Below are 16,643 nucleotides of genomic sequence, written 5' to 3'. Positions count from 1 at the left end.
GGGTTAGGGGAGGGTTTGGCCGGGGGGGCTTTACTTGGCTCAGAGATGCGGAGTAGGTGAAAGGATGATCTCTGCATGTGTGGTTCCCACCGTGAAGCATGGAAGAGGAGGTGTGATGGTGCTTTGCTGGTGGCACTGTCTGTGATTTATTTAGAATTCAAGGTACACTTAACCAGCATCGCAACCATAGCATTCTGCAGTGATACGCTATCCCATCTGGTTTGGGCTTAGTAGGACTATCATTTATTTTTCAACAGGACAATGACCCAACACACATCCAGGCTGTGTAAGGGCTATTTTACCAAGAAGGAGAGTAAAGGAGTGCTGCATCAGTTGACCTGGCATCTACAATCACTCGACCTCAACCCAATTGAAATGGTTTGGGATGAGTTGGACCGTAGAGTGAAGGAAAAGCAGCCAACAAGTGCTCAGCATATGTGGGAACTCCTTCAAGACTGTTGGAAAAGCATTCCAGGTGAAGCTGGTTGAGAGAATGCCAAGAGTGTGCAAAGCTGTCATCAAGGCAAAGGGTGGCTATTTGAAGAATCTAACATCTAAAATCTATTTTGATTTGTTTAACCCTTTTTTGGTTACATCATGATTCCATATGTGTTATTTCATAGTTTTGATGTCTTCACTATTATTCTACAATGTAGAAAATAGTTTAAAAAAAGAAAAACCCTTGAATGAGTAGGTGTGTCCAAACTTTTGACTGGTACTGTATGTATGCATATATATATATATATATATATATATATATATATATATTATATATTATATATATATATATATATATATATACACACATACATTACATACATACACAAATATATATAAAATAATAATTACATGGAAACAATGTTGATTCAACCAGTGTGTGCCCACTGGAGCAGACAGAGAGAGACACTAACCCAGGACACTGATCCCGCTGCCATTATAGTCCAGCAGTTCTCTCTGCGCCTGGAACAGCACCTGGGGACACAGCACATTCACGTTTAAATTCAAATCATTCACTTCAATGAAAACCCTTACAAGTCTTGAATACATTTATTTTAGTTTGAATACAGGTCATTCTAAATCAAATCACATTTTCTTGTTAACATACACATATTTAGCAGATGTTATTGCGGGTGTAGCGAAATGCTTGTGTTCCTAGCTCCAACAGTGCAGTAGTATCTAACAATTCACAACAATACACACATCTAAAAGTAAAAGAATGGAATTAAGCCATATATAAATATTAGGACGAGCAATGTCAGAGTGGCATTGACTAGAATACAGTAGAATAGATTACGGTATATACATAAGAGATATGAGATGAGTAAAGCAGTATGTAAACATGATTTAAGTGACCAGTGTTCCATTATTAAAGTGACCAGTGACTCCATGTCTATGTACATAGGGCAGCAGCCTCTAAGGTGCAGGGTTGAGTAGCCGGGGGAACACAATGAACTGGTGGCAGCCGGATAAAATCAACAACTTTTGGATGAGCCCTACCCGACTCGACAGTGGTTCTAGCACCCAGAGGTGAATAGCATCGCTTGGCACCGAAGCAAAGACTTACAGGATTTTCCACATGAATGGTTACGCGGCTGATGCAACTCAACCATCTAGTTTCACCAAGCGACTCGCCTCGCAGCCTACTCTTGCATGACGCCAAGATTTTTCCACATGTTTTAACACGTTGTTTCTGTTCACAGTGATCAAATCGTCAGTTTAAAAATATAAATCTATCATGCTGTTTCAATGACGAAGGGATGCAACAGCGCAATCGCTTGCCTGCTCTTATAAAATAAAACGCATCAAAGATTTTTTTTAAACGTTGCACTTTTGCAACTTGCATTACGGAAAAAGTAGCATCCATACCATTCATTTCGGTTTCTCTTCATGTTACAGGCTACAAGCATTTACTTCTTCGGTTTTCTAATGCACAGTAAAAAGTCAACTTACAGACTGTGGTAGTTTTGCAGGTCCAGCACCGAAGTTGATGGTCTGTTTCTTTTCCATGTTTAAAGTGATTGTGTTTCTTTCTGTGAAGTGGCTGTTGCTTCCTGCTCCGTGATGCGGATTCCCTAATGCGCCTCTCCTCTCTCTGTTTCATCACCGAGCAGCATCCAAAACCCGCAGAGGCTCATTCAGCATTTCCTATTAGCCAATCTCACATGCCAAGGGAGGACTGTTCAGGCAGTCATTGGTTGATATCATTTTTTTTGCGATCGTGATTGGTTTATCTATCACGCCACCAAAACGTGATCAGCACACACACGCACGCACATGCAAGTAAGTACCCAGCTAGCACGTTACTGTGCACCGGATTAGACGACAATCACCCGGTTAAAAGGTGGAAACATTTTACCAATCACACCATTCATACTGTGTGATGCGCGACCCATTAGGCCTTGAAAATGTATGCACTCACTAACTGTAAGTCGCTCTGGATAAGAGCATCTGCTAAATGACTAACATGTAACTGTAAACAAACACTGTATAGCCTCAAGCTATATCATGAATGGCCAGTCCTCCCAGCTCTGGCTATGAATTTGAGAGTGGTAACATGTCTCCAGCCCCGTCCCATTTTACCGAAACAGGGACATGGACGATGCTTTATTGTTTCTGCTGCTGATTGCCGCTTTAAGCGCTTTTCATTCGCTTGACATTGTAACCTGCAGTGGGCTCTCTATGTGAGGGCAGTATAATGAAAATACTGGCTCCTACTACCCTGACCCAAGGGCTTTTGGTCTAATCCCCTGTCAGTTAGAGCAAAAGGCCTGAAGGCTCTTGTTCAAAGACTAGGGAACACTTACATACACCCATGTTACAATGTCATATTTCGTATATCTTTGTAGTTGTTGTTATTGTTGTTGTAGGAAGACACCTCATAAGGGCAAACATCAATTGGAATTAGGGACATGTGACTACAGGGTTGGTGCAAGAGGGATTGGGGGGGGGCAAATTGATTTCGGGGAGAGAGGGGAAAGAAATAGGCTGCGTTCTGATACCCTGCATCCACAAGTGTTCACGCTTTCATTTCACCTCATGCTATTAAAAAGCATTGGATTGGTGCAAGCATGATGGGGAGCCATTCCACCACAGCACCAGACCACTGGACGACCCCAGGATATTGGGAATATTGGGAAATAAAGAAGAAACAATCCACCACCTAAAACAGGATCAGGCAACAGTGTAAAATCATGTTTAATTACAGTACTGTAAACAGCATTTTATCAAGTTATACAGTGTTGATTTTTTTTTTAGTTGAGTTACTTTAACGACAATGCTTTCCTTTCAAATGACAGAACTGGATTGGTAACTATGGGCGATCACTTAACACCTCCTGCAATACCCGGCGCCGCAAAGCTGCTGGTTATAACCACAGTGTGTCAGCCTATAACCTGTTTAGGGTAAGGGTTTGGTTTACGGTGGTGGGGTACCCGGGTTAGGGTAAGGGTTTGGTTTATGGTGGTGGGGTACCCGGTTTAGGGTAAGGGTTTGGTTTACGGTGGTGGGGTACCCGGTTTAGGGTAAGGGTTTGGTTTACGGTGGTGGGGTACCCGGGTTAGGGTAAGGGTTTGGTTTACGGTGGTAGGGTACCCGGTTTAGGGTAAGGGTTTGGTTTACGGTGGTGGGGTACCCGGTTTAGGGTAAGGGTTTGGTTTACGGTGGTTGGGTACCCGGGTTAGGGTAAGGGTTTGGTTTACGGTGGTAGGGTACCCGGTTTAGGGTAAGGGTTTGGTTTACGGTGGTAGGGTACCCGGTTTAGGGTAAGGGTTTGGTTTACGGTGGTAGGGTACCCAGTGTAGGGTAAGGGTTTGGTTTACGGTGGTAGGGTTGGGAGTAGGAGCTAAAGGCCGGGCACCCATGGTTGAATGGGGGAGAGACAAGAAGACCAGTAGAGGAGGAGCGGAGGGAGCGGGAGGGGGCGGGGGGGGCGTAGACTGGGAGAAGATCAGAGAGGAGGAGCGGAGGGAGGGGGTGTAGACTGGGAGAAGATCAGAGAGGAGGAGCGGAGGGAGGGGGTGTAGACTGGGAGAAGATCAGAGAGGAGGAGCGGAGGGAGGGGGTGTAGACTGGGAGAAGATCAGAGAGGAGGAGCGGAGGGAGGGGGCGTAGACTGGGAGAAGATCAGAGAGGAGGAGCGGAGGGAGGGGGTGTAGACTGGGAGAAGATCAGAGAGGAGGAGCGGAGGGAGGGGGCGTAGACTGGGAGAAGATCAGAGAGGAGGAGCGGAGGGAGGGGGCGTAGACTGGGAGAAGATCAGAGAGGAGGAGCGGAGGGAGAGGGCGTAGACTGGGAGAAGATCAGAGAGGAGGAGCGGAGGGAGGGGGTGTAGACTGGGAGAAGATCAGAGAGGAGGAGCGGAGGGAGGGGGCGTAGACTGGGAGAAGATCAGAGAGGAAGAGCGGAGGGAGGGGGTGTAGACTGGGAGAAGATCAGAGAGGAGGAGCGGAGGGAGGGGGCGTAGACTGGGAGAAGATCAGAGAGGAGGAGTATTTTAAAGTTAATACAGGATTGGTTTGATGTGATCAGCTGATCTGGTGTGGATTCTGGCAGCAGTTCAGAACCAGTTGGAGTCTATTGATGAGTTTGGTGGGGATCTGGTGAGGAGAATGTTACAGTATTCGAGTCAGGAAGTAACCAAGGCATGGATGAGGGTTGCAGTGCTGGAGCGTGACAGAGAGGGGTGGAGTCTGGAGATATTGCAGAGGTGGAAGAATTCTGTCCGGGTGCTGGTTTTTATGTGGAGTTGGAAAGAGGGGGAACTATCCAGGGAGACACTGAGGCTTTTGACGTGTGTTTACAGAGGGACGGGGAAACCATCTGTGGTGATGCTTTTAGAGAGTGGATTTAGAGCTGATGAGCATGACCTCTGTCTTGTTGCTGTTGAGTTTGAGGAGGTTCATGTCTCAAAAGTTTTGAGAATGACACAAATATTAATTTTCACAAAGTCTGCTGCCTCAGTTTTTATGATGGCAATTTGCATAAACTCCAGAATGTTATGAAGAGTGATCAGATGAATTGCAATTAATTGCAAAGTCCCTCTTTGCCATGAAAATGAACTTAATCCCAAAACAACATTTCCACTGCATTTCAGCCCTGCCACAAAAGGACCAGCTGACATCATGTCAGTGATTCTCTCGTTAACACAGGTGAGAGTGTTGACGAGGACAAGGCTGGAGATCACTCTGTCATGCTGATTGAGTTAGAATAACAGACTGGAAGCTTTATAAGTAGGGTGGTGCTTGAAATCATTGTTCTTCCTCTGTTAACCATGGTTACCTGCAAGGAAACACGTGCCGTCATCATTGCTTTGCACAAAAAAGGGCTTCACAGGCAAGGATATTGCTGCTAGTAAGATTGCACCTAACTCAACCATTTATCGGATCATCAAGAACTTCAAGGAGAGAGGTTCAGTTGTTGTGAAGAAGGCTTTATGGATGATTTTCTAGTACATATGTTGTAGAATGAAACGCCTATACGCCTTAAATGTTTATGGATTAAGAACCAATTAAAGGGTTAAAACAGAGCAGGGACATTTATTTAGTGCAAATGCTGTGCTTCTGATAAGAATGGTTGGTTCTTAACTCTCTGCAGCTGGTCTGGGTATGTCAATGACATGTGACGGAGATACAACTTCTCGTTGTAGCTGTGTGGAGATTGGAGTAAACAATGGAACTAGTGTTATCACTTGTTTGTGCTTATGACCTGACACATATAGCCACATGCACATAGTCACAAGGAAAAACCATAGTGGCTCAGGGTCCTGGGAGGATGGCTGTTGGGAAAGGCTTAAATGTATCTTATGGACATGACGTGTGTAAACCATGTTTAAGTATTAATTGATATATTTTATAACGTGTTATGAAATGATAAGGGTAAAACAGAATGAACACGATTGATACTTTGTACTCCAGATGCATGCCTGGATAGTGAATATAGTCAATACAGAGTGTGATTGTTCTTTAACGTAGGTATGTATATTCTTTTTTGAGAGCGTGTACGAGTCACGCCACCAATATAATGAGATAAGAGACATTTAGAGAAACACACGTAAACAACATGTGACACTGAAGGATGTTAATCATGTACATATAATGGAGTAACTGTGTAGGTTGGAGAGCTCCGAGTCGGGGAAACGGATGTTCTGCAGATCATCTCGGCTTTCGTTGCTTAGTGTAATAAAAGTCTATTTTTTCATTCTACAAAAACTCTGGAAGAACTTTTGATTTTTAACAAGTATAGTGATAATTATCCACGACAGCTTCAGGGCGCCCAAGAAAGTCCAGCAAGCGCCAGGACCATCTCCTAAAGTTTGATTCAGCTGCGGGATCGGGGCACCACCAGTGCAGAGCTTGCTCAGGAATGGCAGCAGGCAGGTGTGAGTGCATCTGCACGCACAGTGAGGGGAAGACTTTTGGAGGATGGCCTGGTGTCAAGAAGGGCAGCAAAGAAGCCACTTCTCTCCAGGAAAAACATCAGGGACAGACTGATATTCTGCAAAAGGTACAGGGATTGGACTGCTGAGGACTGGGCTAAAGTCATTTTCTCTGATGAATCCTCTTTCCGATTGTTTGGGGCATCCAGAAAAAAGCTTGTCGGGAGAAGACAAGGTGAGCGCTACCATCAGTCCTGTGTCATGCCAACAGTAAAGCATCCTGAGACCATTCATGTGTGGGTTTGCTTCTCAGCCAAGGGAGTGGGCTCACTCACAATTTTGCCTAAGAACACAGCCATGAATAAAGAATGGTACCAACACATCCTCCAAGAGCAACTTCTCCCAACCATCCAAGAACAGTTTGGTGATGAACAATGCCTTTTCCAGCATGATGGAGCACCTTGCCATAAGGCAAAAGTGATAACTAAGTGGCTCGGGGAACAAAACATCGACATTTTGGGTCCATGGCCAGGAAACTCCCCAGACCTTAATCCCATTGAGAACTTGTGGTCAATCCTCAAGAGGTGGGTGGACAAACAAAAACCCACAAATTCTGACAAACTCCAAGCATTGATTATGCAAGAATGGGCTGCCATCAGTCAGGATGTGGCCCAGAAGTTAATTGACAGCATGCCAGGGCGGATTGCAGAGGTCTTGAAAAAGAAGGGTCAACACTGCAAATATTGACTCTTTGCATAAACTTAATGTAGTTGTCAATAAAAGCCTTTGACACTTTTGGAATGCTTGTAATTATACTTCAGTATACCATAGTAACATCTGACAAAAATATCTCATAACACTGAAGCAGCGAACTTTGTGAAGACCAATACTTGTGTCATTCTCAAAACTTTTGACCACGACTGTACAGTTGAAGTCTGAAGTTTACATACACCTTAGCCAAATACATTTAAACTCAGTTTTTCACAATTCCTGACATTTAATCCTAGTAAAAATTCCCTGTTTTAGGTAAATTAGGATCACCACTTTATTTTAAGAATGTGAAATGTCAGAATAATAGTAGAGAGAATGATTTATTTCAGCTTTTATTTATTTCATCACATTCCCAGTGGGTCAGAAGTTTACATACACTCAATTAGTATTTGGTAGCATTGCCTTTAAATTGTTTAACTTGGGTCAAACGTTTTGGGTAGCCTTCCACAAGCTTCCCACAATAAGTTGGGTGAATTTTGGCCCATTCCTCCTGACAGAGCTGGTGTAACTGAGTCAGGTTTGCAGGCCTCCTTGCTCGCACACGCTTTTTCAGTTCTGCCCACACATTTTATATAGGATTGAGGTCAGGGCTTCAGCCATTTTGCCACAACTTTGGAAGTATGCTTGGGGTCATTGTCCATTTGGAAGACCCATTTGCGACCAAGCTTTAACTTCCTGACTGATGTCTTGAGATGTTGCTTCAATATATCCACATAATTTTCCTTCCTCATGATGCCATCTATTTTGTGAAGTGCACCAGTCCCTCCTGCAGCAAAGCACCCCCACAGCATGATGCTGCCACCCCCGTGCTGCACGGTTGGGATGGTGTTCTTCGGCTTGCAAGCCGAACCCCTTTTTCCTCCAAACATAACGATGGTCATTATGGCCAAACAGTTCTATTTTTGTTTCATCAGACCAGAGGACATTTCTCCAAAAAGTACGATCTTTGTACCATTTGCAGTTGCAAACCGTAGTCTGGCTTTTTTATGGCGGTTTTGGAGCAGTGGCTTCTTCCTTGCTGAGTGGCCTTTCAGGTTATGTCGATATAGGACTCGTTTTACTGTGGAAATAGATCATTTTGTACCTGTTTCCTCCAGCATCTTCACAAGGTCCTTTGCTGTTGTTCTGGGGGATTGATTTGCACTTTTTGCACCAAAGTACGTTCATCTCTAGGAGACAGAATGCGTCTCCTTCCTGAGCGGTATGACGGCTGCGTGGTCCCATGGTGTTTATACTTGCGTACTGTTGTTTGTACAGATGAACGTGGTACCTTCAGGCGTTTGGAAATTGCTGAACCAGACTTGTGGAGGTCTACAATTGTTTTTCTGAGGTCTTGGCTGATTTCTTTTGATTTTCCCATGATGTCAAGCAAAGAGGCACTGAGTTTGAAGGTAGGCCTTGAAATACATCCTCAGGTACACCTCCAATTGACTCAAATTATGTAAATTAGCCTATCAGAAGCTTCTAAAGCCATTACATTATTTTCTGGAATTTTCCAAGCTGTTTAAAGGCACAGTCAGCTTAGTGTATGTAAACTTCTGACCCACTGGAATTGTGATACAGTGAATTAGAAGTGAAATAATCTGTCTGTAAACAATTGTTGGAAAAATTACTTGTGTCATGCACAAAGTAAATGTCCTAACCGACTTGCCAAAACAACTAAAGTTTGTTAACAAGAAATTTGTGTAGTGGTTGAAAAACAGGTTTTAATGACTCCAACCTGAGTGTATGTAGACTTCTGACATCAACTGTATGTTATCCATGCCAAGCTCTCTGTGTCTTCCCTGTTAGATTAATGTGGTGGAAAAAGTCGGTTCCTCTACCGCTCTTTTGAGGAGGGGACCATCGTCATTAGATGTCTGGGGCATGAGTTAACCATCAAGCGGCCGTCATGTTTTGGAAAGAAACAGCTGGAAGACATACTGGCAAAGGCAGGGGACTTCAAATTTGAAATTAGTAGGTGTAAAGTAATTATATCTTTGTCTCATTCTATCTTGTTATTGTTCAATTGTCCAATGAAATTATTACCGGATATAACTGAATAGATATTGTAGGCCGGCCCCTGAAATGACTCTTAACAACAAGATGTTTTATTGGGTGAAAAATAAGTAAGGGAAGCGCTGCACTATAATAGATGTTTGTAGATAGAAGTGGGGTTAATGTCTCTCTCCCTCTCTGATCATGTGTAGAATAATGCCTTATTAATGGCAGTAATGTCCTGGAACTTATGGTTTTGTTATTCAATATTCACCTTTGATATTCATCTTTCAGATCTTTCTTGAATAGGCCTATTAGCGTAACTTAACAATCGTCCTTTTGCACGTTGCGCCAGTCCCGTCCCCCCCAGACGTGGTGAGGGCCAGCCATGCCCCAGTGGACCTCCAGTCCCCCCCCCCCAGACGTGGTGAGGGCCAGCCATCCCCCAGTGGACCTCCAGTCCCCCCCCAGACGTGGTGAGGGCCAGCCATGCCCCAGTGGACCTCCAGTCCCCCCCCCCAGACGTGGTGAGGGCCAACCGTGCCCCAGTGGACCTCCAGTCCCCCCCCCCAGACGTGGCGAGGGCCAGCCATGCCCCAGTGGACCTCCAGTCCCCCCCCCCCAGACGTGGTGAGGGCCAACCGTGCCCCAGTGGACCTCCAGTCCCCCCCCCCAGACGTGGCGAGGGCCAGCCATGCCCCAGTGGACCTCCAGTCCCCCCCCCAGGGTGGCGAGGGCCAGCCGTGCCCCAGTGGACCTCCAGTCCCCCCCCCCAGACGTGGCGAGGGCCAACCGTGCCCCAGTGGACCTCCAGTCCCCCCCCCCAGACGTGGCGAGGGCCAACCGTGCCCCAGTGGACCTCCAGTCCCCCCCCCCAGACGTGGCGAGGGCCAACCGTGCCCCAGTGGACCTCCAGTCCCCCCCCTCAGACGTGGTGAGGAACAGTCTGACCTCAGCGGACCTCCGGGGCCCACCAGACCCCCCCCCCAGACCCCTCCAGACCCCATCAGACCCCACCAGACCCCACCAGACCCCCTCCAGACCCCACCAGACCCCCCCCAGACCCCTTGTTGCATCCTCACCTGTTCAGTCGGTGGGGCTACATTCTCCCCAATCATTTGATGGCCATTTTCAAAAGTCTGTACAAAATATGCTTCTGCAACCACATTGAAACCACCGAAGACCCTGAAGCAACAACAAAAACAGGGTTGTTGACACCAAAATGTTCAGTTGAGCCCAATCATATTTCAGCTACGTTACTGTAGGGGAGGTGTTGAGGGGGCTGAGCTACAATCTAGTAGCGCCTACCTGTCTGTGAATGCAGGAGAAAGGCTATGGGCCATATAACTGCTATGATGTAGAATTAGCAATTTCACAATCTTTGTTTCAGACCTTTGTGGTTTCTTCTGGGTCTCCTGCCTTGGAGACTTTTCTGGTGGGTCCACTTCTCTTCACTCCACTGATAACCAAAAGGCCATACAGTATATTTCCTCATCATCCTTGCTGGTTCAGCTAGTAGTTCACTACACCTGTCACTAGTATAAACAACCCTGAACCCATTACAGATGTTTGTATTCAAGACCAAACCTTGACTGAAGTAGCCCACAGCGTCCGAATCTCCAAGTGGAACGCAATTTGCACTTGGAAGTGGTGTAAACTATTTGCTAATGTCGAGCTGAACACATTCCAGCTGTATTTAGTCTAACCTAGGAATTTATATGTTCCTTTTTTTAATCTATGTTGTCCTTTATGACATCTTTCAGCAGTTTATTTTCTGTTTGGGCTTCTTGCAGTCAATATGCAGTCTACAAATTATTTGTAATTATAAACTGGGTGGTTCGAGCCCTGAACGCTGATTGGCTGACAGCCGTGGTATATCAGACCGTATACCACGGGTATAACAAAACATTTATTTTTACTGTTCTAATTACATCGGTAACCAGTTTATAATAGCAATAAGGCACCTTGGGGTTTGTGATATATGGCCAATATACCATGGCTCAGGGCTGTATCCAGGCACTCCGGGTTGTGTCGTGCTTAAGAACAGCCCTTAGCCGTGGTATATTGGTCATATACCACACCCCACCCCCGACCATCTGCTTAAGAAAAAAATCGTCCCGCGGCTGAATCTAGTTGATGATCCCTGATTTAGGATATTATGGGCTGTAGATGAAGACCTACAATATCTGACATGTCACCAGATAAAGGGTGTGGTGGAGTGTGCTCCATGGAGGTAAGGAAGAAGAAGCTTTGCAGGAGCCTTGGCTTGTGTCAGCCAGAACGGCTCATAGGAGCAGCAGGAAAAATGCCTCTCACTAAGTAATAATAATAATATGCCATTTAGCAGAAGCTTTTATCCAAAGCGACTTACAGTCTTGTGTGGATACATTTTTACGTATGGGGTGGTCCCGGGGATCGAACCCACTACCCTGGCGTTACAAGCGCCGTGCTCTACCAGCTGAGCTACAGAGGACCAAGTAGTACAAGCAGATCATTCAGTCAACTTTCCTTCCACTCCTAGACTATGGAAACATCATCCACAAAAGCAAGTGTGTGTAAATTATTTTGCTGTATAAAGACATTTCTGCCCATTGCAACATTGTACAACAACACCTTTTTTTTTTTATGCAACTTTCTAAACACTAGTAAGGCCTATCCAGCCGTTTCACTCCTATTGAGAGGAATGTTACCCAACGTTTACATTTAAGCAGTTTCAAAACCCAGTAGGTACTCTTTGCATTTATCCTATTGAAACATAGAAAACTGTAGTATTTAGCATAAAGCGGCATCTGATTTTATAGTAGACTATAGATGTAGGTCACATGGCAGGATGTTAACATGTTAAGAGCAGCACATTGGTCTGAACAATTTATATCCTCTTAGGTGAATGTTTCTTAATGAGAAAAAAATGATCATCGAAATGTATGACAATATTGCATTTTTGAAAAGCAAATACAGTTGAATCTGTAGGCAAATTGAAATAGTGATTCGGACATCAGTGGACCTGAGTGAGGGGTGTGTCAGATGAATTAGGGCATTTTGGACAGGCGGAGAGGTGTCTGGCTGGTGTTGGTGAGCAGGAGAGGTGTCTGGCTGGTGTTGGTGAGCAGGAGAGGTGTCTGGCTGGTGTTGGTGAGCAGGAGAGGTGTCTGGCTGGTGTTGGTGAACAAGGAGAGGTGTCTGGCTGGTGTTGGTGAGCAGGAGAGGTGTCTGGCTGGTGTTGGTGAGCAGGAGAGGTGTCTGGCTGGTGTTGGTGAGCTGGAGAGGTGTCTGGCTGGTGTTGGTGAGCTGGAGAGGTGTCTGGCTGGTGTTGGTGAGCTGGAGAGGTGTCTGGCTGGTGTTGGTGAGCTGGAGAGGTGTCTGGCTGGTGTTGGTGAGCAGGAGAGGTGTCTGGCTGGTGTTGGTGAGCTGGAGAGGTGTCTGGCTGGTGTTGGTGAGCTGGAGAGGTGTCTGGCTGGTGTTGGTGAGCTGGAGAGGTGTCTGGCTGGTGTTGGTGAGCTGGAGAGGTGTCTGGCTGGTGTTGGTGAGCAGGAGAGGTGTCTGGCTGGTGTTGGTGAGCAGGAGAGGTGTCTGGCTGGTGTTGGTGAGCAGGAAGAGGCAGGAAGCAGAAGATCCATTGCAAGGTTTTTATTTTAAGGCTCTTGGTGCAGGTATTTACAATACATACAAATCATCCAACAAGATGCTGGACAAGGCTCAATGTATATAATAAACTGATACAAATCGAAATAAACTAGTTAAATCAATATAAAAGACAGTCTGGCTAGCCCCGAGGAGGAGGAGACAGGCAGCCATCTTCAACTCCCATAAAGCTCCACACCTGAGCATATACAGTGCATTCGGAAAGTATTCAGACCCCTTAACTTTTTCCACATTTTGTTGTGTTACAGCCTTATTCTAAAATGGCTTAAATTAATGTTTTTCCTCATCCATCCACACACAATACCCAATAATGACAAAGCGAAAACAGGTTTAGAATTTATTTGCAAATGTATATTCAGACCCTTAGCTATGAGACTTTGAGATTAGGTGCATCCTGTTTCCATTGATCATCCTTGATGTTTCTACAACTTGGAGTCCACCTGTGGTAAATTCAATTGATTGGACATGATTTGGAAAAGCACACACCTGTTTATATAAGGTCCCACAGTTGACAGTGTATGTCAGAACAAAAACCAAGCCATGAGGTCGAAGGAATTGCCTGTAGAGCTCCGAGACAGGATTGTATCGAGGCACAGATCTGGGGAAGGGTACTAAAAAGTGTCTACAGCATTGAAGGTCCCCAAGAACACAGTGGCCTCCATCATTCTTAAATGGAAAAAGTTTGGAACCACCAAGACTCTTCCAAGAGCTGGCCTCCCGGCCAAACTGAGCAATCGGAGGAGAAGGGCCTTGGTCAGGGAGGTGACCAAGAACCCGATGGTCACGCTGATAGAGCTCCAGAGTTCCTCTGTGGAGATGGAAGAACCTTCCAGAAGGACAACCATCTCTGCAGCACCACCAATCAGGCCTTTATGGTAGAGTGGCCAGACGGAAGCCACTCCTCAGTAAAAGGCACATGACCGCCCGCTTGGAGTTTGCCAAAAGGCACCTAAAGACTCTCTGACCATGAGAAACAAGATTCTCTGGTCTGATGAAACCAAGATTGTACTTTTTACCCCTTTTTCGCCCTAATTTCGTGATATCCAATTGGTAGTTACAGTCTTGTCCCATCGCTGCTACTCCCCTACGGACTTGGGAGAGGCAAAAGGTCGAGGGCCATGTGTCCTCCGAAACACGACCCCGCAAAGCCACACTGCTTCGTTACACACTGCTCGCTTAACCCGGAACACAGCCGCACCAAGGAGTCGCTAGAGCGCGATGGGACAAGGACATCCCAGCCGGCCAAACCTTTCCCTAACCCGGACGACGCTGGGCCAGTTGTGCGCCGCCTCCTGGGTCTCCCGGTCGCGGCCGTTTGCGACACAGTCCGGGATCGAACCCGGATCTGTAGTGACGCCTCTAGCACTGCGATGCATTGCCTTAGACCGCTGCGCCACTCGGGAGGCCCAAGATTGAACTCTTTGGCCTGAATACCAAGCGTCACGTCTGGAGGAAACCTGCCACCATACCTATGGTGAAGCATGGTGGTGGCAGCATCATGCTGTGGGGATGTTTTTCAGCGGCAGGGACTGGGAGACTAGTCAGGATCGAGGGAAAGATAAACGGAGCAAAGTAGAGAGAGATCTTTGATGAAAACCTGCTTCAGAGCGCTCAGGACCTCAGACTGGGGCGAAGGTTCACCTTCCAACAGGACAATGACCCTAAGCACACAGCCAAGACAACGCAGGAGTGGCTTCGGGACAAGTCTCTGAATGTCCTTGAGTGGCCCAGCCAGAGCCCGGACTTGAACCCGATCTAACATCTCTGGAGAGACCTGAAAATAGCTGTGCAGCGACGCTCCCCATCCAACCTGACAGAGCTTGAGAGGATCTCCAAATATAGGTGTGCCAAGGTTGTAGCGTCATACCCAAGAAGACTTGAAGCTGTAATCGCTGCCAAAGGTGCTTCAATAAAGTACTGAGTAAAAGGTCTGAATACTTACGTAAATGTGATATTTGTGATGACTGTTATTTATCGAATCAGCTATGTTTAATTGTCACTCGATTTAAATTAATCATGTAACAATTAACTCATTAGGAATTTGGGGCACCACGGATGAAGTTGTTTAACGAATTACCATCTCCCGAATTAAACTCTTAGAAGATATGTTATATATCGATAAGTCACTTATTCAATAATTACCTCTTATCAGTCTCATTCTGAACGTCGCATAATCCTTGAACCTGCAAGGACTCTAACCTTATTGATGAATCAGCAATACACAAATTGGCTTAATTAGTAAATAAATAATTAACTAAATAATAACATAGAATACAAACACACACGATATAGGTTATTGATTAACGTAATACCATGAAAACAGATCCCTAGTGGACTGGACTAACAATAGCATGACTGCTTGGTTAGGAGAAGGAGGGGTCTGTTTGTGAAAGGGAGACAGATTCAAACTATCGTTGTTACATTTGGAAACTAATATTTAGCACCCTAACCACCGCTCATTCTGATAAGAAATGCAATGCATATTTACGCGTAGCTGTCCTTGATCGTCGTCTCTCTGTTGAACCACTTTTCTCCAAAAGGTTTTGAGTGTCATATCCCACTTCGGTGAGACTCGCCTTGTCTTCGAATGGAGTGTTCGTTAGAATAGATACTTCAGATGTACCAGCGGTTGTCGGAGAGGGATTTGTCCTTCCCAACTCGTGTCTTTAGTGAAAGTTCTCTAGACGACTATACATGCCAGCTGCAGACTGAGATTATGAGGTCTAGTGCATTGTCTCCTTCTTCACCTCGTGTAGAGGTTGAGAGTTTCAGAGTTTCTCCATTTCAAACTTGTGGACTAACGTCTCACGTCTTCTGGTCTTTCTGGTCTAACCATGTTGTAACGTGTAGCTTAAGCTTCACGCTTCTTGATCTTGTAGAAATTCAACCATTTGCAACATCCGTAGTCTGCTTGGTCTGGTGTGAATTTCGTCACGAGGGGTTTTATACTTGAGTAGAAAAGGGGGCGTTTCATCATGTTTGTGCTCAACTGGGCGTGGCCACTGACTGAGCACAAGTTAATATGGAAGACAATTATCTCATTTATAAGGCTAACATCACATTGCTAGCTTCACACAAGTATTCCTATACTTAATCATTTGTTTTATACAACAATTAGATGCAAACCTAATAACTGGGAAGTGTACACCTTCAGAGATATAGTTACAGTGGGGAAAAAAAGTATTTAGTCAGCCACCAATTGTGCAAGTTCTCCCACTTAAAAAGATGAGAGGCCTGTAATTTTCATCATAGGTACACGTCAACTATGACAGACAAAATGAGAAAAAAAAATCCAGAAAATCACATTGTAGGATTTTTAATGAATTTATTTGCAAATTATGGTGGAAAATAAGTATTTGGTCACCTACAAACAAGCAAGATTTCTGGCTCTCACAGACCTGTAACTTCTTCTTTTAGAGGCTCCTCTGTCCTCCACTCGTTACCTGTATTAATGGCACCTGTTTGAACTTGTTATCAGTATAAAAGCCACCTGTCCATAACCTCAAACAGTCACACTCCAAACTCCACTATGGCCAAGACCAAAGAGCTGTCAAAGGACACCAGAAACAAAATTGTAGACCTGCACCAGGCTGGGAAGACTGAATCTGCAATAGGTAAGCAGCTTGGTTTGAAGAAATCAACTGTGGGAGCCCTTACAGGCCTCTCTCATCTTTTTAAGTGGGTTTTTTAATTTTTTAATGCACAATTGGTGGCTAAATACTTTTTTTCCCCTCTGTATGTTGTTATTGAGATCACGAAACAACAACGAATTTGACATGATTGTTAAAGTCCCCACCGACCATTTCCCACATTCTTTGTGTTAGAAAATATTGTTTCATTTTCCACTTTTGGATGTTGGAGTCTTGGCAGGAAGACTTCC

The 16,643-nt window shown here is 45.3% G+C and overlaps 1 protein-coding gene across 9 annotated transcripts in view; it reads right to left on the bottom strand.

Moving 5' to 3' along the window:
• The window catches only part of psat1 (phosphoserine aminotransferase 1), a 28,186-nt gene extending 26,046 nt beyond the window's left edge, over positions 1–2,140 (bottom strand). For 4 of the 9 annotated variants that reach the window (XR_014614519.1, XR_014614520.1, XM_084180789.1 and 1 more), the window contains exons 1-2: positions 1,951–2,109; positions 912–972 (exon numbers count right to left, since the gene is read on the bottom strand). Coding sequence is in view for 3 of the 9 variants with exons in the window: in XM_084180789.1 (XP_084036915.1) it covers positions 912–972; positions 1,951–2,007 (118 nt within the window). In the remaining 6 variants the exon portion in view is untranslated. Of the gene's footprint in view, positions 1–849; positions 973–1,950 lie in introns of all 9 variants that reach the window. The other 5 variants (XR_014614521.1, XM_084180794.1, XM_084180793.1 and 2 more) reach the window with 3 other exon arrangements.
• Between the last annotated feature and the right edge of the window lie 14,503 nt (positions 2,141–16,643).

Source organism: Coregonus lavaretus (assembly GCF_964263955.1).
Source record: "Coregonus lavaretus genome assembly, chromosome: 17".
Lineage (NCBI taxonomy): Eukaryota > Metazoa > Chordata > Actinopteri > Salmoniformes > Salmonidae > Coregonus > Coregonus lavaretus.
The sequence above is the reverse complement of the archived record's forward strand: the minus strand, read 5'-3'. Positions and strand labels throughout refer to the sequence as shown.